At 39.4% G+C, this 24,255-nt stretch overlaps 1 protein-coding gene across 8 annotated transcripts in view; it reads right to left on the bottom strand.

Moving 5' to 3' along the window:
• Nucleotides 1–2,743: 2,743 nt before the first annotated feature.
• Nucleotides 2,744–24,255, bottom strand: part of LOC145344909 (pumilio homolog 2-like) — a 123,182-nt gene continuing 101,670 nt past the window's right edge. For 4 of the 8 annotated variants that reach the window (XM_080192219.1, XM_080192220.1, XM_080192225.1 and 1 more), the window contains 9 exons: nt 18,612–18,848; nt 17,513–17,780; nt 15,764–15,893; nt 12,695–12,829; nt 12,424–12,561; nt 8,462–8,587; nt 6,569–6,690; nt 6,018–6,210; nt 2,744–5,508 (listed from right to left, as the gene is read on the bottom strand). In XM_080192219.1, coding sequence (XP_080048345.1) covers nt 5,377–5,508; nt 6,018–6,210; nt 6,569–6,690; nt 8,462–8,587; nt 12,424–12,561; nt 12,695–12,829; nt 15,764–15,893; nt 17,513–17,780; nt 18,612–18,848 — 1,481 coding nt within the window. In that variant the 3' untranslated portion in view covers nt 2,744–5,376. Of the gene's footprint in view, nt 5,509–6,017; nt 6,211–6,568; nt 6,691–7,914; nt 7,959–8,461; nt 11,495–12,423; nt 12,562–12,694; nt 12,830–15,763; nt 15,894–17,512; nt 17,781–18,611; nt 18,849–24,255 lie in introns of those variants that run through there. The other 4 variants (XM_080192221.1, XM_080192222.1, XM_080192224.1 and 1 more) reach the window with 3 other exon arrangements.

The following is a 24,255-nucleotide window of genomic DNA, read 5'->3' as shown; positions in this document are numbered from 1 at the left end:
AAGAGAGTATATCTGAGATGCACGGGATGCTTAATTATGCTGGCTGCTATTCTGAGGGAACGAGAAGTGAACACAGTTAATGGATGGGAGGTTGGTTTGAGTGATGGACTGGGCTACGTTCGCAACCCTCTGTAGTTTCTTGCAACCTTGGACAGAGAAGGAGCCATACAAGCTGTGGTACAGCCAGAAAGAATGCTTTCTATGGTGCCTTTGTAGAAGTTGGCAGACATGCCAAATTTCCTTAGTCTTTTGAGAAAGTAGAGGTGGGCTTTTTTAACTATAGTATCAGCATGGAGGGACCAGGACAGATTGTTAGTGGTCTGGACTCCTAAAAACTTGGAAGCTCTTGATCATTTCCACTTTGTTCCTGTTGACGTAAACAAGGGCATGTCTTCCACTGCACTTAAGTCGATGACTATCTCCTGTTTTATTGATATCGAGGGAGATTATCATCGTCGCACCACCTCACCAGATTATATTTCTTTCCCTAACTCAATCTAGTCAGTTTGACATCTGACCTACCGTTGTGATGTCATCAGAAAATTTGAAAAGAGTTGGAGGGGAATTTGGTCACACAGTCATAGGTGTGTAAGGAGTATAATAAGGGGCTGAGGAGACAGCCTTGTCGGGCACCAGTGTTGAGGATGAAAGTGGAGTGTTGTTGCCTATCCTTACTGATCTGTGGGTTAGGAAGTTCAGGATCATTACAGGAGGAGGAGCCGAGCCCCAGGGCAGAGTTTGGAGATGAGTTTTGTAGGAATAATGGCGTTGAAAGCTGAGCTGTAGTCAAAAATCATCTAGTTCTTCATGTTCCCTAGTGACAGAAGACTCAGTGGGGCCCCTCTCCTCTCCTCAAACACACATTTTCATCAGCTCTCCTCCTCTACCATGCATAGATACCCCTCTCTCTAAGCTCCTTCTTCCACTCTCTCAGTAGCCCTACTGGTGAAATTAGCAAAAACAATAATCTCTCCCCCAACATCAGCAAAACGAAAGAGATAGTCATCGACTTCTGGAAGCATAGAGGAGAAGATGCCCATCTACATCAACGGGGATGAATTGGAAATACTCAAAAGTTTAAAGTTTCTAGGTGCCCAGATCACCAACAACCTGTCATAGTTCCCCCCACACCAACGCTATAGCTACAAAAGCCTCTACATTCTCATACTGCTAAGGAAAATTTGGCATCTCCACTACCAACAGATGCAACTGGAAAGGATGTTTTATATGGTGCATCACAGCTTGGTATGGCTTCTGCTCTGACCAGGACTGCAAGAAACTACAAAGAGTTGTGAATGTAGCCCAGTTCAACATGCAAACCAGCCTCCCATCCATTGACTGTGTCGGCACTTTCCGCTGCCTCAGGAAAGAAGCCAGCATGATTAAGGACCCCATACACTCTGGATGTACCTCTTTCATCTCTTTGTGTCGGGAAAAAGATACAGAAGTTGGAGATCATGTACCAACCGACTCAAGAACAGCTTCTTTCCTGCTGCCAGACTATTGAATGGACCTACCTTATATTAAGCTGATCTTTCTCTACACACTATGACTATAACACGATATTCTGCACCCTCTCCTTTCCTTCTCTACGAACGGGATGCCTTGTATAGCGGGCAAAACTACAAACCAATACACGTGACAACAAAACAAAAAATCAAATCAATTTCCCAACAGTCTGGGCTAAACACCTCAGAGACTCAATCCCCACTGCTCGCTTTGCCTCGCCAAACCCCACCGATACTGGAGCTCCACTGCTCCCCCAAACTGGCATCTCCCCTGCTGCCTTGGCAAACACCAAGACTTGGGCCAAGGGGAGTTGGAGGTTGGAAAAAAAATTAAAATACGGAATTCAATTTTCCAAAAGTCAAAGTTCTGCCAAATGGCAGAAAATTGCACGTCCCCAAACAATCATACAATATGCATGGCTAATTATTTCAACTGAGTATATCAGATTTTGTTGAAGAGTGCAAGATTACTTGTTTAAATTATTCAATTATACTAATGTTACTCACATCCTGAAACTATATTCTTTCTTTAATCTGATATGATTTTAAAGTCAATGCTTTTTTTGGTTTTATTCCCTCTCCACCTCTCACCCCCTCCCTACTATATTTGCTGAACTTTCGTTTTGAAACATTCTGTCATTGATGTAAGTGTCAGAATTCAGCTATATAAGCTCTTTCAATTGGCTCAAAATTCATTAGTAGCTGATCCACCTCCGTTTCACTTGTGTCCGACCTCTCTCTCAAATCCTATAACATCCAAAAGCCTATTCCTCAAGATCTTGAATACAGCTAATGACTGAAGCATCCAGTCTCCCGAGGTGGAGAATTCCAAATACTTACAATCTAGTGAAATTTCTCATATCCATCCCTAATGGCAGATCCTCAATCCTGAAAATAGACCCTTAGCTTGAGTCTTCCCAGCATCTACACAGTCAGACCCTCGAGGGTTTTATAGGTTTCTCTCTCCTCCTCCAGTCATTATCCATCTAAGAAAGTAAGATACATCCCAGACTGTAAGACTGAGGTGCTAAAATGTTATTTTAAAATAAAGAGGATAGTTGCAGAGTAAAGTTAATATAAATATGCACTCAGTGGAAGAGAGATGTGGAGCCAAATGTGTTAAATTCAATTATTCAAAATCCATCTGTTGAAAACGAGAAATGTTCAATTTAAATTGTTGGCTTATACTTGCACATTGTTAAAGGATATAATTAAGGATGAAAAGGCACATCTCCTGCAGAAAACACAACAGGTTTATTTCATATGTTATTCACATTTTTTTCTTTTTTATACAGCATATACAATTAAATGAACATAACATTACTCCATCTTAATTGCCAGGGAGCCAGGTGGCAGACCTGATTAAACACAAGATAAAATGGTCCATCAACAATCCATGTTAGAAGAAATATCAGTAAAATGCCTAGTGGTTTTGTTCCATTTGTTATCAACGTTATATTTAAATTTCTTGATCTGCATTTTCACCCAGACCCCTGCTTTCCAAGCTAAAACCAGAGAACAATCGCACAAAGTGACTTCCTTCACACAACAAATAAATAGTTGCCATGGAAACTAGGGCTGTGCCAAAACAAACCTACTGGCTTTCTGAACGCAGTAGGCCCAACAGCCAGTCATTTAAACATGGCCAACATGCTCTTTCCTGATGATGTACTTTTTGCAGCTCTTGGAAGAGATAAGTACTGCAAAGCAATTTGAAAGTTCGCAAGCGAAGTGCCATAGTACAGCTTAACTACGTCAGATTGGAAAATCTAAACGTTGTAACAGAAAAAAAGGACTGCACAAATTAATAGTATAAAATAATTACAAAATATTACAGCTTCAACATCGAATAATTTAATTCACTGATGCTTTAGTTCATTTTTTTTAAAATCTGACTGCACAGCCCTAATGAAAACAACTTTTTATCTTTTCAGTGCTAAGGACATCACATCCAAAGGCCTCAAGATAAATAATTCCAGATTGTTCCAAATCCACAAACTATTCTGTTAATACAAAATACTGACTTTCAAGGATCATCAAAATACAAAGCACAATCTTATATCTTTCAGAAACTGAATATACAAAGCATATTTCAAAATATTTCCAGAGGCAAAGAATACAAATAACTATTAATTATACACATATGGTCACAATTCTGCCTGCAAAATGTCATCAGGAAATGTACACAAGGCCTCCTGTAAAATGTACATCATCTATGTGTAGTGTTACAACCTTATGTTCAAATGAAAAATTGACAATATCATACATACTTCCACTTACATGTAGGTAGACAATTCCAAAATACAGTACTCTTCTGTACAAAAAAATCATGCCACTTTTAAAAGATGGAAAGAACATTTGGTTTCCATGGTAACTAGATGTTTTAGTTCAAACTTTTCAATTTGACTACGAACAACTTTTACTTGTACAACATTACACTTGTAAAATTTTCAAAAATTACCATATTAACAGAATTTCAACAGCTGCGATTATAAACAGAACCTACTGTCCTAATAGAATAAAAGAAAGCAAGTTTAATTTGTAAGCCATATAAAGATACAATTCTTAAAAAATCTTGATTCAAAGAAATTTACATTATACAACACTATGCTAGGGCAGAGGAGTGAGTTAGTGAATATACACTAAAATGCAAACTTTGTTTTCTGAAGGGTAAAAGACATTTTAACATTTACAGCATCAGGTTTACAAATGTACAACTGTACAACCAAACTATGCAGTACTAAGATGGCCAAGCATATGATTAAACACTAAAACAATAAATTTCATTTTTTCAAACTGTAAACTTACACCTATAAATTGCAAAGTCTACACGTATACACTACATATTTATAAGTAAAACAAAGTCTATTTCATTAGTTTTTGCATGCGTTACGGTGAGCTACCAAGCTTACCAGTCAATGGCCCCTTAATTTTCAAATCTGCCCAAGATTGCCAAATCTTTAAATTGAGAAAGTAAAAATAAATCCACCACACCTTCATAAACATTCTTAATTTAGATACTGAAAAATACAAATCCCCTCATCTCTTTGCAAAATAGACTGAAAAGCCAAATCTAGCAAAAAAAACTTTTCAGACAATTTGTATATTTAGGTATGTGTACCATCATGATTCCTTACTGCCCCCTTGTACAATGGTTAAATACATATGTATGTACAGTACTTCTATACATCACTGAAATAGAAAAGCAGGGCAGTGTTTATCTCAAAAAATAAAACCTATTGAGTATTGACATCTCCGTAGTAAACATCAGGAGTTACATTACATATCAGCCTGTAATTTAAGCCTTCCCTGAATTACATATTTCAACAGACCATAACTGTTGTGCTATTTAAATATTGTTGTCAAAAAGTAACTTGCTGAAACACAACTTAACTTTATACAGGTTCTGTTTTTTGACTAATTTAATATTTTTCTCCATCATAAAATTTAATCTATTGGGCCTGAGAACTACATTATGCAGCAAGTATCTAAAATGATTAGAATTTAAAAGTTGTGAATATACTACTTGAAACTCTTCTAATAATTTTGCAAGGTTTAATTTACAAAACACACAAAAGTTATTTTGATGCTATTACATTAAGTTCATATATTCTGCGTTTTACCTAGGCTTTTCAATAAATCTCCAACAAAAGTACTTTAAGGAGAAACAAAACGCACACAAATTCAGGGCACATTTAGGATTTGAAGTAGAGTTGACTGGTAAAACACACAATTCACAATTAATGGAAGAAAAAATAGGGGATGCAATAATTACAAGTTAAGTTGTGTTTAAAGTCTCTCTGCTTTGGCACACTCAATATTTAAGTAGAACAGTTTTCAGAAGTTCTTCTGTGTGCATCACTTCAATTTACAACATTCCATTTGGTGGTCCTCCAATTGACCCCAGGTCAGTGCTGTTCTTCATGTAATACTTTTCCAGTTTGGCTAAGATGTGTTTTCCATAAGTGTATTTCCTAAGGGTTGTAATATGAGGTCGAATCTATACACAATCAAAAAACATACAACATTTAAGAAAGATCTTTTAAATCAGCTCAAGCATTTCATGGTTGCAATTTTTATAATGGATCAGTGCCCACCATAAGTTCAAGTGTCTTTATTTCCCCCTTTTGTTAATTTTATCAGAAATTTGGCTGTAAGTTAATACTTGCATATTTTTAACCAAGATTAGTAAATGGAAATTAACATAATCCACCATAAGGAAGTAAAATACAGAGTTAGAAAAGAGAGAGAGTTTTTAGCCTTTGAAGATCTTTCGTGATTTGTAAAACTTGTTCATTCTAATGGAATGGTACATACATTTGAACACAATTACATCTTCAAATAAAAAGCTACATGGTTTAAATTGCAGTCTCCTTGCCCAAGCAGCAGTAACAAAATAATCAACCCCTTACGGTAACAGCACTGAATGTGTATCTTTGCTACTTTAACCATTTCATCTTGCACATTACAATGCATTCAAAGTTATGCAAAAATATCAGTAAAATTTACCTTATGCATGATAATTTTACGTTGAGCAGGTTCTGCTACATCAATCATTTTCTGAACCACATAGTTGGCATATTGATCTTTCATCATTGTATATAAGGCACTGTGGGGGCCATCATTCTGGCAGCAGATTTCATCAATCAGTAACGCACGTTCAGCACGAGAGGCATGGGTGACGCACTTTTCAACAACATTGCTTAAAAAAATCCACAGTACAAGTCTAATCAGTATCCTAAGCTGAATTAATTTTATATTCAAATTTTATGGCTTGCAGATTAAGAAAACAAGTCAGAAAAAAAATCTAACTTAAATGGTGGCGGGAAAGGGAGAATCTTCAATGATAGACCTAAGAAACACTTGCAATATTTCACTGTACTAAGGTTGTTTTTATGTTTACTATAACATTAACTCTGATCATATGTATATGTTCAAATATTTGGTTCAAGGACACTTATTCAATTAAGCACAAATTCAATAAAAAAAGGAACATTTTTCAGGTATTTACATTATCTAGTACTGAAGCACATTTTTACATGAAATACAAATTCTTATACCTGGCAAATTTATGCTGACTAAGAGCAAGAACTTTTCCCCTTATCTCAGCAACAATCTTACTCTTATCTTCAGGACGCCCATGCTCCAAAACATGCTGGATGACATAATTTCCGTATTGATCCTAATTAAACAAAGAAAATTAAATCTTAGAAATAAAATTTAGATAAACTTTCTCATACTAGTTGTTTTTTTAAATATAAATTTATTTATTATTTGTGTATTAGTACATGTTGTACATGTACAAATCAGAGGACATCATTCTACTACTATATAGGTCATTGGTTAGACCACATCTCAAGCATTGAGGCTAGTTTTTCATGATACATTGGCCTTGGAAAAGATCAAAAGGAGAGCTACAAGAAAGATTCCTAGCTTTAAGACTCTGATCGCTTTAAAATAGTCATCCAGTTATTTCAGAACAGCATAGTCTTAGAAGTGACCTGATAAGTATACAAAATAATAAATGGCTAAAATGGATATCTATTAGATTGAGAAGGACCAAGAAACACATTTAAGCTATACAAGTGTAGGAATAGACTAGATGGATAGGTAACTCTCCTATTCTCAGAGTCTCAGAAAGGTATTGGCTTATTTTCTGTGTTAACTATGTATGCCTTCAAGATGGAGCTGAACCCATTCATTGTCGCAAACGTAAGTGGAATAACAGGTAATATTCATGCGGTCAACGGGATCTCCAAAAGCAGTTTTGAATGCCTTTAGAAGTCAGAGAGAAATATTCCAGAGGTTGTTTTTCTAAATCCAAGTCTTTTTTTTCTGTTTAACGCTTGCAAGAGTTAGGACTTTATGTCTAATCATGATATTCCAGATCTTTTCCTGCCTGTCATTTTCACTTATTTGGAAAATAATTTTTGGAATGGATTTACAAGAGTTGTGTGACCAAGTACACTTAAAATCTGAAATTTTCATTTGTCGAAATTAAATTCATTTCCAATATATAGCAGAAAGCTTTACATGCAATATTTTAGGATGCATGTAAAGAACATTCTTCCTTATTTTTGTCATTTCTTTAATCTTCTCCCAATTCCTTTGTTTCTTCCTCAGAATTTTACTTCACAATTTGATTATATTCATATCCACGCTTTGCATTTCTTAATTTATTTAGAAAACCAAACTGTGCATCTCATTTTTGCATTCCTCCAGTTATTAGAGTGCGGAGCCCAGTAGTGAGTAAGCGGAAACTGTCCAGAGTTTAAAATGTAAATGGATATATACCAGTGCCACAAGTGCACTTCCAAATCAAAACAAATGAAGTTTGCGAGTCATTACTGATCATCTGCTTTAAGTATTGTATATAGCATACTTTCCTTTTTTTAAAATTACTTACTTTGTTTCTTAAAAGATGACTGGCATCATGTCACGGTGAGTACTCTGCACAGGTAAGCAGACAGTTTGCAATTAAAGACAATGGATGTATGATGTCGGTGGTGATTATAAGTAGTGCATGTTATGTTAGAAAGTGCAAAACACTAGTTTCCCTTTCCTAAATACAGATGTGTCCAGTATCCTGTATATATCATAATTCAAATGGCACAAGTCCTATAAAGTACTCATACACCTATAAATAAGGCCATGGGTTTGCTGCTTATAAAATGGATAAATTATTAAAGAATGTGATCATCAGAATTGACTAAAAACCACCAAGAAAAAGCCTGGAAAAATTAGAATAGAATTTAACTTATTTTGCCATCATTAACCAGTGATTCTAAATGGACAGAGTTGTAGAATGTGATCTCAAAACACTAGTGAGGATCTCAGAATCCCATGTAAAAGAAAAATAATTTGATTATTTTGTCTGCTCCTCTATAATGAAAGGGATAGATTTGAATGGATTCATGCATTTTGTATGCTAATATGTTATCTGCTCTCCTTACCTGTACTAATTGCTCAGTGTGCTGATGCAATTCCTCTAAGATCGGAAGAGTCTGCTCAGGTGTGCAGTGCTCCAAGATACGCTGAATGACTCGACAACCATAAGGATGAGTTGACAACACAAAGACCTAGAAAATAATTATCAGTTGCTGAGGAAACAAGACTTTGCTGTTAGAAAAAAAACACAAGAATTTTACAAAATTAAAAACAGTTTTAAAGATAGGAAAAATAAATCCTGTACAGTATTAATGCAGGGAGACAATGATGAAAGATCATTGACCTGATATGTTAATGCATCACCTCAGAATTGGGCCCTTTATTTTTTACTGCTTCTCCTCATACTTCTTACGAAATGCACCACTTCATACTTCTCTACATTCAACTTCAACTGTCACATATCTGTCAATTCCACCAGCTTGTCTTGTATTAATCACTATACTCTGCATAGTTCATAAGTTTGGTGCCATCTTAAATTGTTCCCTCTTATCCATGTCTAGGTTATTAAAAGAGATCAAGAAAAGTAGTGGTTTTAGCGCCACCTCTAGGGAACCCCAGCATATACCTTGCTTCAGTCTGAAAATCAGTGTTCACCACCAAGTCACTAGGCCAACTTTGTATCAATACCACCACTTTCTCTCTTATTTTACAGGCTTCAACTTTGCTGGCAAGTCTATGCACTATGAAACTATGAAAAAATTGCAATATGAAATAATTTTTTGAAAATTCAGACACATGACATCAACTGTCATGTGTTAAAAAACTCAATCTAGTTAGTTGATCATTATTTGCCTTTAAAAAAAAATCCCTGCTGGCTTGCCCTAATTAATCCACATTTGTCCATGGCAGGTATCAAACTGTGGACTTACAATGGAGCAACTATATCATTGTTTGGAACTTTAAAAGTAGTCACTGCGTACAATGGCCAAGATGCAAGTGTATGGCTCCTGGTGAAAAAAGGGCTTGTGCCAGTCTCCCAGGGTGTTCAGTAAATTCAGTTGAACTGGGGTGAGACAAAACACACACAGATGACAGAGGATCTCATTCAGAAATACCCTGAAGTTTTCAAAGATGAACTGGGCACATTGCCAGGCACCACAGTTAAGCTGTTTGTGGACCGCGGACTATACCTCGCTTTTTCAAGCCCAGGACTGCCCTATACCATGAAAGTTCAAATGGAAGAGGAATTGAGGTGGCTCCTGAGGCGAGGAATCATTGAACTCATTCTTAAAACTTAAAACATTCTTAAAACTTGACCCGAGCAAAGCCTACCAGCAGTTTCTGTTACAGGAGAACTCAAAACAGTATATTACAATCAACACCAACAAAGGTTTGTTCAAATACAACCCTCTAGTTTTGGGATGTCCTCCAGTTCAATGATTTTTCAAAAGACAATAGAATCTGTTGCAGGGGTTTTCCAACACAGCAACTTACTTGGATGACATCCTGATCACAGGGAAAACTGAGGAGGAGCACCTCAACAAGTGTTTTCAGAGGCAGGACTGTGCAAGTACATCTTCCAGGCACACACTGTAGAATATCTGGATCACAAAGTTACAGTGGAGGGCAAGTCAGAGCTAACAAGGAAGCTCCCAATCCTAGGAATGCGTCTGAACTCAGGTCATTTCTGGGCTTACAGGAAGTTTCTGCTAGACCTTTCAACAGTGTTGACGTCACTGGTGCTCCACAAAGAGACCCAATTGAAATGGGGGTCAACACAAGAGAAAGCTTTCAAGAATGTAAAGCCATTGCTACAATCAATCAGCTGATCTGCTGGTTCATTTTGATCAGGACAGAGAGCTCATTCTGTCATGTCACGCCCTATGGCTTGGTCTCTCATTTGATGGAGGACAGTTTGGAAAAAAAACATTGGATTTGCATCAAGCACACAGACATTAGTTAAGAAGGGATAGCCAGAGCTAGACAAGGTATAGCTACTTATCTTCACTGTGAAACATTTTCATCAGTACCCTTTTGGTCGTTCATTCACTATACGTACAGGCCACAAGCCATGGATGAAACTCTTCAGTATATCCAGATGCATTCCTCCCACGGCCTCGGCATGAATACAGTGCTGGGCTCTTACATTGTTAGCCTATCAGAATAACTGTCTATGGGGTGGGGAAGGACAGTGCAAAAGCACTAAGTCGCTTCCTTTACCAGACATGCCCACCAAAACATTATTTCCGCCAGAGACAATTTCCTTGCTCATGAAACTTTGTGAATTAAAACAGATTAAAGAGTGGAACAACTAGGACCCTGCCCTGCCCCAGGTGAAAAGGTTCCTAATGCAGGTTGGCCTCTTGATATAGGGTATGATGAACTGAGACCATCTGTGAAATCAAAGTGGAACTAAGTGTGCAGGATGGTTGCATTCTTTGGGGGTTCAGAGTGGTTGTCCAACCTGCAGGTCTTGGATGAAGTCCATGAGACTCACCTGAGTGCCTCCCGGATGAAAAGTTTAACAAGGTCATACGTCTAGTGGCCCGACATGGATCAGCATTTGGAAAACAAGACAAAATCCTGTCTGGTGTGTGAGTGCAACCAAAAGATGGTGCCACCAGCACCACTTTATCCATGGAAGTGGCCTGACTGTCCCTCGTCCAGGCTCCATGTGGACTTTGCAGGGCCTTTCATGGGACATATGTTTCTAATCATTGTGGATGCATATTCTAAGTGGCTGGAAGCACATATCATGAGCAACATCACAGCTCCTATTACAAGTTTATGGCACTCACAACTTACCAGATTCTCTTGCCTCTGATAACAGCACATTTACTAGCAACTTGATCCAGGAGTTCATGCAGAGAAATAGAATATCCCATGTGTGCACTGCTCCTTTTCATCCCACATCGAATGGTTTAGCAGAGCGAGCTGTGCAGACACTGAATGGAGGTCTGAAAAGGGCGACAGGCGGAACCCTCGGAACCAAGCTCCCATGGTTCTTGTTTCAGTACCATATCATGCCACAAATGATGACCGGGCTCTCACCAGCTGAAATGCTGATGAGTAGGAAGCCAAACTCTCACCTGAATCTGCTGCATCCAGATGTCAAAATGAGAATGGGAAGGAGTCAGGAAAAGCAAAAGGAGCGACATGACCACCTTGCTAAGGAGAGACATTTCAATTTAAATGAAAGTATCTATGTGAGAAATTTTGATTGAAACCAACACTGGCGCCCTGGAGCCATTCTCAATCAAAATGGTCCAGTTTCCTTTGTGATTAAACTAACTGGTGAAAGAATCACCCACAGAAACCAGGCTCTCATTCATTCATCAGAGCCGCAACTCAAACAACAAAATCTTCAGACCACACAGCAGAAAGAAATGCTACGGTGGAGACACAACAGGAAATGGTACCTGATGGATAGGGCATCAAGTGGTCTCTATTTCAGAAAACAGAGGGGGACTGGTCTTCACCAGTTGTTTCAGAGTTGCGGTTCCGATGAATGTGAGCCTGGTGGCTGTGGGTGATTCCTTCATCACTAAGGAAACTGGACGACTTTGATTGGGAATGGCTTCAGCGTATTTAGTGGGGGCTGTTTCTGTAGCCAGGAGAGCTAGTCCTATTCATCGCTGTTGCTAAATTATGTGTATAGGCTGCACTGTTATTTTACAGTTTAAATAGTAAAGGAGATTAAGTATTTAAATGTGTTTGATCTCTTGTCAAGTTACCACAACTCTCTATCCCAGATATCCACGTGAGAAATTTTTCAAAAGATTTTCTGATTCAACTGATATTGGCTCTCAAAAAAGAATATTAGTTGGTTCACGTCATTGTTTTATTTCACAGCTCAAATGCTGTACAAGAGGATCCAAATCGTTAATGGCAAACCATTCTTATTTATACAATTGCACATCTGAAATCATATTTTGGAAACATACATGAAATAGCATTTAATTTAATACAGTTTTCCCTGTTTATAAAGCTGGAACCTTTGTTCATAAAACAAAAAAAAACTGCTTACCTGCCCTTTAAAAGCATCAATAATGAATTGGAGGGATTGGGGTTGCACACACTCTATGCACTTTTGAACAACATGGTTTCCATTTTGGTCCTTAACACATTTTAAAACATGACCATCCAGCTCCTTTACCATATCATTCTGCATGAAGAAGAGAAGTATTAAAAACAAGCATAATTCATTGGAAAAATCTTTAAACATTAATATTTCTGCAATTATTTATTCATTTCTACCAACAATTAACTTAAATTAGGAAAAATCTGTTCAAACTTACAATTACCTGCTGGTCAGCTGATATGGATTCTAATGCTTTCTGAATAACACGACAACCATACATCTGTAGAGCCAAGGGTAAAACATGACCACGAATACGTTGAGCTAAAGCCAACTTCTGATCCATGCTTCCAAACTGAAAATATTAAAACAAAACCATAAATCTCAAATTAAACTGAAATTACAAATATAGATTCAACATCTCAAAGGTTACAATATTTTGTGTCTTTGTAATAGTGCCACTACTCTTGGTCCAGGATTCTGAATTAATCTCTTCTTCAGCAGTGGATGAGTTAAGTTCATGCTACAGGAGGTGGAACTCTCCCATGTCTCTCAGTACCGATCCACAACTGCAAGTAGAGTGAAAATCATGAGCCAGAGTTAGGCAATGGGGCTGATTCAAATATACATTTTATTAATTTTAAGACAGTGGCTACTGAATGTTAATCATACACTGGCTGTGCACTGAGCTCTGGAGTGGGAGGGTGAAGGATTCATGGAAAAATCAATCCTCACACCCTCAAACACCCACTTTTTTTTTTGAGTATTTTAAAGCCTTATAAGTTGCTCCATAATAACAGAATAATCCTTGACAAATTTTGCATAGAAATATGCCATTCACACCAGACTTACTAGCAAGAAAAGTACATGAATTATACATTTAATTCAAAAATTCTAAATGCACACATGCAGCTTTAGTAAAGAAAATCCCCCACTAATGCTGCAAGTTTACCAATTTAATATTTTAAGAATTTATAAGTTCATGAAGTGATCTATTATAGAATCAGCTGTTATATTGTCAGTTAAGTGACACATCAATAATGTGTAGTTACAGTGCACATTAGTCCACTAAACTATGTTAAAGGAATTCTATAACCACTAACTTCCTGTGACACTGCACATGGCATTACAGGACACTAGGCTGAGACTGGAGTGGTCAGGTTGGCCACAGAGCAAAGGATAGGGAGTTAAGCATAGGGATTTTAGAGTACAAAGTCTAGTAAAAGCATAGACAGAGTAAGAGTTGGTTTATTGCAATTATGTTTTCTTGCTATTTTATGTATTCAACCAAAACAGGTACATTAGGTTCAATACAGTTGGATTAAAAACAAGAATATGGCTGTTGTTGAAAGCAAACCATTGAAGCCCCATGCAAGAGTTCTTCAGGGAAGCATCTACAGCCTAATTATCTTCCACCACCTCATCAATGATAAGTTCAGGGATTGAACTGTTCACTGATGGTTCCGGTGTTCACACGAATCTACAACTTTTCAAAAATGTAACCATTCATACCAGCCTACAGGAGCTGTATAACATCCCAGGCTTGGCTTGACAAGCAGCAGATAACATTCAATTGCGCAAGCACCAGGCAATAACCACTTTGAACAAGAAAAGCCCATTACCTACCCATGAGTTTCAATGGCAGCATAATCACCAAGTCCCCTGCCATCACCATTTTATGGGTCACCACTGCCCAGGAGTTTAACCGCATGAACACTAGGCTATAACAGCAAGGCAGGAGACTAAGCAACAAGTGGTCTACTTCCTCTTCTCTCAAAGTTTTTCTTTGTGAACTTCAAGTCAACAGTATGTACAACTTACCTGGGTGGGTGCTCCAGCTCCATCACTGGCACACTGTGGCTTCAAATTGAATGATTTACAGGGTGTACTGCAACAACTTAGCAAGTTTACACTGACAGCATTGCCTGGACCGCTGTTACTGATAAGGGGAAGGACAGCAATGCTGAGGGAACACTGATCTGGACATGCATCACCATTGTCACTGCCAGGATTTCTTACTTAACACCATGTGGGAGTATTACCACCAGCCAAGAAAGCAACTAGGTCCTACAGTATTTCAGGGCAACCAAGGATGAGCAATAAATGTGGCTTTTCCAGCATTGCCTATGTACACCTTGTGCTCAGGATATGGCAACCATTTCATCATTAAAACTAGGTTCAAATTTAATCAGCCTACTTGACAACCCTACCCCTTCTACCATAAATGGCTGGATTGCGAGTCTGTGACTCTTCATCAAGTGGCAAACGAAGCGAGGGGGGATGGGATGACGAAAATGCACTTTCCATTATAGCAGCTGCTTTGCATCAAAGCTGTGAGCGTCATTGTGAGGGACTAAGACTATATATAGATATGCTCATCACTATTTCACTGAAAAAAGACGTGTAAAGTGGCTGAAACTTTCTGTCTGCGACCCCAGAACAAAAGAAGCCACTGAACAGTTTTAGGAAAATGCACAGCTTGTTTTGAGGAGCTACTAATGACCCCTTGTGGATTGTGCAGTCCAATTTCAAAGAGAGCTACACAAAGGCCACCTGTATTTCATAACCCTGGCCATCTGCTAAGATAAAAGTCCTGCAAACGTTCTTTCAATTCCTAGTGATTGAGACGTTTAATAGTCATTGGAAACCAGATGACGAATACACATCCTTTGTCAAAGGTGATTGAGAGGCGAATCACGTGACACGGGCCTCTGGTTTGTGAAACAATTAATACTGCCTTGCTGAACTGAGAAGTTCAGTCTGCTGTTTACTAACTGGCCTCATTTGCATTGCTTCTGTTGAAAGTTCTACGCATTGCCTCCAAAACTGATTTACATCTGTACACCCATCATGTGAAGTGCCACGTCACTGGAAAAGTGAATTCTATAACATTGGTTCCTTAGTCTGCTGACCTCTGTGAAGGAATACTTCATTTGACTTTGATTCTGGAACTCAATGAACCAATATTTAGTTTCTCTGCTGTAAAACCTTTTTTTCTAATCCTCTTTACTGTATGAGGCGACTTTGTGACTCTGCTCTGTGGTTTGAAAGGTGCAATAAACTTCAGCCTCTGTTCAGATCATCCTATCCCATGTTTGCTGTGGGACTGTTAATAGAATACTGGATCACACAAAAACCAATTGGTTGGGAAATATGTCACCACTTATAAAGAGGGAAACAAATCAATAATCTTTCCATTTACAAACGAGAGGTGAGAGGAGTGATGTTTTAATTAACTCCTGTCTGCACCCCCATCAACGTTGTAATATATTTCAAAAAACATACTTACCTCAAAGAATTTCTGTATTACATAATTTCCAAACACATCAGTCATCAGTTGATAAGCTGCTTGCAGGATCTCACTGAAAACCATCTGCCGTTCTGCTGGTGTAGCCCGTTCCAACTTTTGTTGAATAAATCTGCCAGTTCCAAAAGGAGAACAAAGTTGGTTCTACACTTACAGCATTTTAAAATGCAGTTTGCTGTAATTTTTGCTTAAAATATATAGTTACCATTCATCTTACTGCAGAGTAGAGCTCTTTGCACAGCTGAGATAGCAGGCTGTTTGGTTACTAATTAAAATAAATGCATGCCTTTATTCTCAAAGTGGAGAACAATACTGTTCTTTGATGATAGCACTTGTCCTTACGACAAAGTGCATTGTTTTCTTTGAACTTTGATGGGGGTAAGTGGGCTTTTTCAGAAATTTAAAATAAATATTTATTGGATAATAAGACTATTTGGGGTAAAGAAATTAAGGGATCAAGGGATACAGACGCATTACAAGTAGCAAGGCAGCTTAGTAAACCAATTAAAAAAAATCAAATCAAACACTGCAGCTTATTTCTAGAGGAGAGAACTGAAAATTTGAAAAGCAGAAAAGCTATGCTAAACAGATATGGAACATAACTGAAATACAAACAAGACTTGAATTTCTATAGTAGTTTTCACAACCACCAGAAGTCAAAGTGCTTTACAATCAATGAAGAACTTTTGAAGCACAGTCACTGTTGTAATGTAGCAAATGGAACAACTTGCACTCAACAAATTTCCACAAACAGTAATGTGATAATGACCACATTACTGATTTTTACAGTTTATGGAGGATAAATATTGGCATCTCCCCTGCACTTTGCCAACTGTTCCATGGGATCCTTTACATCCACCCAAGGAGGCAGATGGGACCTCACTTTAATGTCACATTTAAGAGAAAGCACTCCTGTTAGTGTTGCACTCCCTCACAACCAATGTTGCGTATCAGCCTTTATTTTTGTGGTCAAGCCCCAGAGTGGGATTTGAAACCAGAAACTTATGATTCAAAGGCAACCTCAAGCACTAATGAACAAGTTCTGGTAGCTACATGATTTTAAAAAGATGTAGAGACATTGGAAAGGTTCAAAAAGGATTCACAACGATGATACCAGAACTGAGAAGTTAAGACCATCATCAAGAAAGACCGAACATGCTCAGTGAAAAGACTTGATCAATGTCTTTAAGATAAGGATCTGATTATAGTAGCCATGGAGGAAACGGTTCTGCATGAGGGAGACACCAAAACTAGATGGCAGTCATTAATAAATCCAAAAACAAACTCAGGAGAAACTTGCAACAAGGAGTAGCTGAGGCAAGTAGTAGATTTTTTTTAAGGGGAAGCCAGATAAACAAAAGTGCAAAAGAACTAGAAGAATATACTGATGGGTTGGATGGAAGAAAGGAGGAAGTAGACTCATGTGACGTATAAACGTCAGTACAGGCCAGCTGGGCTGAAGAACCAGTTTTCTGTGCTATAGATTTGATGTAACTACATATTTATTTTAAAACAATGATGGAAAACAATACACTTTCTGACTATGACTTTAATATCCTTTTCTGACACACACACTCTAAGAATGAAGCAGAAAACGATGAGCAAAATGGGTAATAGTCTTAATGACACCAACCTTGTTGAAACAAAACACATGCTACTGATCCTAACCAATCATTTCAAAATTAGGAACATACACCAACTTTAAAAAAAGATTTCCACCAATTAATTTACCTGGAGCCATGTTGGTCCTGGGAGAATTCAACTATGTGACCAACTAGATCACGTAGTTGAAGATTTGGGAAACGATTGTTTCTGAAGTCCTCCAACAGCCTGCTACGACCTGAAGGCATGATATCAGATCTGCTGTAACGAAGACGGGAGGGAGGAAACAGCTGGCTGCTTGAACTGAACAGACTCGATGAACCAATCCCACTGCGACTTTTAGCTTCAGCACCAGGTGCTGCAGAGATGAATCGGCCACTGCCATTTGTCAGTCCACCTGCAGTGAAAACATGTGTTGATAAACTGAAAAGAATACACATGGTAATGCCGCTATATATTGGCCTCTGAGAACAATGCAAGTTTTATAATAATGGTAATATATTGCATCTTCATCAATATTGACCTTTGCCTTAATATACAAAAATTATCAAAGAATCTTAATTGCTGAAGAACACACAAAAGTACTGCATGAATTTAGGATTCACAGCTTTGTGCTGGGCACACAATTAGCTCCATTGTATTTGATATGGTTTAGTCAAATTGAAATCTAAGGTAGGCATCATTCAAAATGCAGTACTTAAAAGTAGAACAATTAGCCACTTAAATGATAAATTAACTCACAAGCAAACATTGTGCATCAATTTTTAATGAATGAAACTGCAGCATATCAAATGTTAAAGAGATTAAACCCATTAACAAAACGGCATATCTAAACAGAACGCTTTTAAATTGTTTTTGGAAGATTCTGATAACGTGTCAAATTGCTCACTGGGGAAAGAAGGATTTTCACTATTCCTTGATTTATGATAACTTACAATAGATGTACAATTTCTAAATCTTCTAGGGTTTTGCTTTTAACAAAATTACCCCAGTTTAGTATTCTTCACTGGTATAGTCAAAAATTAAGTTGAGTGAAAGCATTGACAAATAGCTTTCCATTTTTTAAAATCCTAAGCAATAGCACTCAATTTTGTGTATTATATGCCAAACTCCAAAGACATATAAATGGATTTCTCATCAATATAAAAAGTCAGTCCAGGACTGAAAACTTGAATGTCAGATTATTGGTATATACACATTTTTATGCACAACAAAACAATAAACATACCAAGATGAAGACTAGATGAAGACCCGTGCGAGGAGAGGGATGGAGGTGGTGTCAATGAGTGACTGGGTGTCTGGCTAGGAAGAGGCATGCCAATTGGACCAGGCGATGAGGAGAATCCCAAGCTGCTGTAAAACTGCTGACCTATAGGAGCCAGACTGCTGTTTGGTCGTTTGTACAGATCAGAGCTGGTAGACAATGAATCTCTTCTCGATACACTGTTGCTTCCAGAGCTACCAACTGTAGGCACAGGATATCAAAATAGGTTGAGTATGAAGCTAGTAACAGCATATATCTGAACATTTTAGTTGCCACAAATCGTTTAATCCTATAAATACAATGTGTGTGTGTCTGTGATTGAAGGTAGCATTATTTACAACAATTTACAGCTGAATTTCTATTTTTCATTATTAGCAAGTTTTAAATTAGGCCGATCTATGTCTACTGGACAATAATTGAAGTACTTTCTTAAGATGAAAATTTTGAAAATGAACATTTTATTTATTTAAATTTTAAAAAAATACAAGTGCATTTTTAAATTTCATTTATGAGATGTGGGCATTGCTAGCTAGGCCAGCATTTATTGTCCATCCCTAATTGCACTTGAGGAAACAATGGTGAGCTGCCTTCTTGAATTGCTGCAATCTTTGTTGTATAGGTACACCCTCAGTGCTGTTAAGAGGGGATTCCAGGATTTTGACCCAGCACCAGTGATGGAACAAATATGTTTCCAAGTCAGGATGGTGAGTTTCTTGGAGGAAATTTTCCAGGTATCTGCTGTCCTTGTCCTTCAAGGTGGTAGTAGTCTTGGGCTTGTCAAGTGCTGCCCAAGGCAGCACGGTGGCAAAGCAGTTAGCACTGCTGCTTCAGTGCCAAGGATCTGGGTTCAATTCCGGCCATCGGTCACTGTCTGTGTGTAGTTTGTACGTTCTCCTCGTGTCTACACAGGTGTTCTCCAGGTGCTCCAGTTTCCCCTCTCACTTCAAAGGTGAGAAAATTAGGTGGACTGGCCATACTAATTTGCCCCTTAGTGTCAGGGGAATTAGCAGTGTAAATACGTGAGGTTACAGGGATAGCACCTGGTGGACTGTCATCGGTGCAGGCTCGATGGGCCAACTAGGCTCTCTCTGCACTGTAGGATTTTGTGATGTTGAATTCCTGCAATGCATTTTGGAGATGGTACCGTTCATTGATGATGGAGTGGCTGAATGTTTGTGGATGGGACACCAATCAAATTGGTGCTGCTTTGTCCTGGAAGGTGTCAAATTTCCTGAATGTTGTTAGACCGCACTCATTCAGGCAAGTACACAGTATTCCAACACATTCCGGACTTGTGCCTTGTAGATGGTGGTTAGACTTTGGGAGTAAAGTTATATTTTAAAGCATGAAATAAGTTTTAGAAGGCAATGAAAGAGCACCTATGAAGTGTTTCTCTAAATAAAAAAGGAACAATAAAGATTCAGAAGAAATCATGTATAAATGAGCTGCTAGAATTTTAGAAGAGACATGGTGCTCTAATAAAGTACAACTGATAAATTGTTGGATTTTCTAAAAGCATTTGACAACACAGCACAAAGATGATTAATTCTTCAAGCAATAAGTAATTGCAAAATATACACAAAAGGAATTAATTCCAATAATGGAAAACAGTGAAATCAGATTCAGCAGCATTTGGTCTATATAATGACTAAATCAATAGGTAACCTGAAAGTGAGTAAATGTAAAATAATTTTGGAAAAAAGAATCAAGTATAAGGTCCAAACAGTGCAGCTGTAATGACATTGAAATCATAGATCTTTAACCGTAATTAAAACTGTAAAACTGCCAGAAACTTCCAGTATTCACACATGCAGATAAAAGTGGAAATCTAGAAGTTGCAGACAGGTACTACCCTACTAAGTGCACTGAAATGTTCACAAAAGGAAAACCATAGATCACCCAAATTGAATTTTTTGCACTACTGATCCCTTTGAAAAAGCTACGCCTCGTTGAATAAGGCATATTTGGATTTTCCAACATCATACTAAGTCCATAATTATTGCTCAACAATCTCCAGGGCCTGAAAATCTAATTTTATATTTGTGAAATGTGAGATTTATCCATTATTTTAAAACATCAAAATAATATTGTAAAGTTTATGTAATATCAGCTTCTACCTTAATCCCGTGCCAATGTTTTAATGTTCATTTTGCTGCAAGTAAAATGATTAAAAGCTGAAAGGCAATCAGTGGTTTTTACTTCTTGGTTTGCAGTGTGAGAATTTTTCAATGAGATTGATAGCAGGATGATCAAGCAGCCACAGTTGCTAGATGCCTCAAAGTCCATTTGAGCCAAAACCAGAATCCAAAACATCGGTAAAGGGTAAAGTCACGTGACAGGGAGCGAGACCTTTCTGGGCAGCTTTTCTTTGAAGTCAGCAGTGGGGGTGTCGCTCTGTCACTGATAGTGAAAATGATGTGGAGATGGACTGGGGTAAACACAGTGAGTAATCTCACAACACCAGGTTAAAGTCCAATAAGTTTATTTGGTAGTAAACGCCACTAGCTTTTGGGGTTTGCCCCTTTGTCAGGGGAGTGGTGAGTTCTGATCACAAACACGGCATATAAAGGCACACACAAGTTTACAGAATACTGATTAGAATGTGACTCTTTACAGCCAATCAAGTCTTAAAGGTGCAGACAATGTGAGTGGAGATAGCATTAAGCATAGGTTAAAGAAACATGCATTGTCTCCAGACAGGACAGCAAGCCCAGGCAAGTCATGGGGATTACAGATAGTGTGACATGAACCCAAGATCCTGGTTGAAGCCGTCCTCATGTGTGCGGAACTTAGCTATCAGTTTCTGCTCAGCGACTCTGCACTCCTCAGAAGACAAACACAGGACACTGTGGGCACAGTACCCTTCTTCGTCCAGTACTTCTCCAGAGCAGAGAAACTACGACATCTTCTCCAGAGTCTTCAACTTGTCACTGATGAAGATGAACATCTCACCAAGGCCATACCCACACCCCCATTTCTTGCCTTCAAACAACCGCACAAGGTAAAACACACCATTGTCCGCAGCAAACTACCCAGTCTTCAGGAGAACAGTGACCATAACACCACACAACCCTGCCACAGCAACCTCTGCAAGACATGACAGATCATTGACACAGATGCCATCATCTCACGAGAAAACCATCCACCAGGTACATGGCACATACTCTTGCAACTCGGCCAACGTTGCATAACCTAATACGCTCGGGGTGTCCCGAGGCATGGTACATTGGGGAGTACATGCAGACGCTACAACAATGGATGAATGAACACTGCTCAACAATAACCAGGCAAGACTGTTTCCTTCCTGTTGGCAAACACTTCAGCAGTCACAGGCATTCGGCCTCTGATCTTCAGGTAAATGTTCTCCAAGGCAGACTTCACGACATACGACAACGCAGAGTCGCTGAGCAGAAACTGGTAGCCAAGTTCCACACACGAGGATGGCCTCAATCGGGATCTTGGGTTCATGTCACACTATCTGTAACCCCCATGACTTGCTTGGGCTTGCAACATCTCACTTACTGTCCTGTCTGGAAACAATACACATCTCTTTAACCTATGCTTAATGCTATCTCCACTCACACTGTCTTGATTAGCTGTAAAGATTTGCATTCTAATCATATTCTGTAAACCGTGTGCGCCTTTATATGCTCTGTTTGTGATCAGGACTCCCACTCACCTGATGAAGGGGTAAACCCCGAAAGCTACTGGCGTTTACTACCAAATAAACGTGTTGGATTTTAACTTGGTGCTGAGAGACTTCTTACTATTGATGGTGAAATTCATTTTAGAAGGAATTGTCATGCAGATTTGTTTGTTATAAACAAAGTTGAAGGACTACAGTAGATGTATCTATGCAACAGACAGCACAGAGTTAGATGTTCGCTGGAACGAGCGGAATGAAGGTTGCATGGAGAAAAGGTAAGCGATTACCTTTGTAAAGATTTTCACAGGCTTTGTAACGGTTTTTCTGCTTTAAAAATTAGACAGGAAGTGGGCTGCGGGGCTTTGTGGGAAGGGATTTTTTTACCGCGCAAAGTTTAAAAGGAGGATTGCTGTAGACAGCGGGCAGCGTCGGGAGCGGGCAGTGGAGTGAGAGGGAAGCAGAGTGAGCAGTAAGGGCTTTGGATAACAGGGCTTGAGAGAAAAGGGCGAGGTAAGTTTAAATTCTTAACTGTGTTTAGAAATTACTAAGAGACTGTGATGGAGGGGCATGTAATGTGCTGTTTCTGTATGTTGTGGGAGCTGGTGGACCCTAAGGTCCTTCCCAGTGACCATGTCTGCAGTAAGTGCTGGTTGCTTGAAGAGTTCCAGTTCAAAGTAAATGAGCTGAACTCTGAGCTTCAGGCACTGAGGCTCATCAGGGAGAGGGACTGTAACCTGGATAATGGGTTGCAAGAGAGATTCACACCCCCCTAGTCTGGCTAACACTGTCAGGAGGGTGCTGCTGAGGGGAGGAAGGAAGGGGGGGAGCGGGGAGGAAGGAAGGGGGGGAGCGGGGAGGAAGGAAGGGGGGGAGCGGGGAGGAAGGAAGGGGGGGAGCGGGGAGGAAGGAAGGGGGGGAGCGGGGAGGAAGGAAGGGGGGGAGCGGGGAGGAAGGAAGGGGGGGAGCGGGGAGGAAGGAAGGGGGGGAGCGGGGAGGAAGGAAGGGGGGGAGCGGGGAGGAAGGAAGGGGGGGAGCGGGGAGGAAGGAAGGGGGGGAGCGGGGAGGAAGGAAGGGGGGGAGCGGGGAGGAAGGAAGGGGGGGAGCGGGGAGGAAGGAAGGGGGGGACCCAAAGGCCTCAGCCTCTCAATCTGCACAACAGATTCGAGGTTCTTGCTCCCAGTGTGGACAAGAATGAGGGCTGTAAGGTTGATGAGCAAACTGCCCACGGTACAGTGATGCAGACACAGGACAAAGGGGAAGAAATAAAGAGGGATGTAGTGGTAATTGGGGATAGTGTAGTTAGGGGTATAGACACTGTCTTTTGTCACAATGATAAAGAATACAGAAGGGTGTGTTGTATGCCTGGTGCTCAGGTCCAGGATCTCACATCTAGGCTGCAGAGGAACCTGGAGTGGGAGGGTGAGAATCCGGTCGTTGTGGTACATGTAGGTGCCAACGACATAGGCAAAATGGGAACTAAGGATCTGCAGAGGGAGTATGCAAAGCTGGAAATCAAATTAAAAAGTAGAACCGACAAGGTGGTTATCTCTGGATTACTACCTGAACCGCATGCAGATGGGCGTAGGGTAAATAGGATTAAAGAGATGAATGGGTAGCTCAGGGATTGGTGTGGGAGGAATGGGTTTGAATTTATGGGGCATTGGCACCAGTATTGGGGCAGGTGGGACCTGTTCAGATGGGAGAGGGTACGGGCGCGGGAAAATGTTGAGGATGTCCCAATAATAAAGGGAGTAGGGGGCATGAGAAAGGTTGGTAGCGTTCCTTCAAATAGGGTACAGATAAAGGCTGGGATAAAGACACTTTACCTGAACGCACATAGCATTCAGAACAAAGTGAATGAGCTGGTGGCGCAGATCAGCACAAATGGATAGGATCTGGTGGCCATTACGGAAACGTGGTTGCAGGGTGACAGGGACTGGGAGCTGAATGTCCAGGGGTATC

The sequence above is a fragment of the Carcharhinus amblyrhynchos genome, chromosome 7, assembly GCF_965287045.1.
Source record: "Carcharhinus amblyrhynchos chromosome 7, sCarAmb.v2.hapA, whole genome shotgun sequence".
NCBI lineage: Eukaryota > Metazoa > Chordata > Chondrichthyes > Carcharhiniformes > Carcharhinidae > Carcharhinus > Carcharhinus amblyrhynchos.
This window is presented reverse-complemented; position numbering and strand designations above follow the sequence as displayed.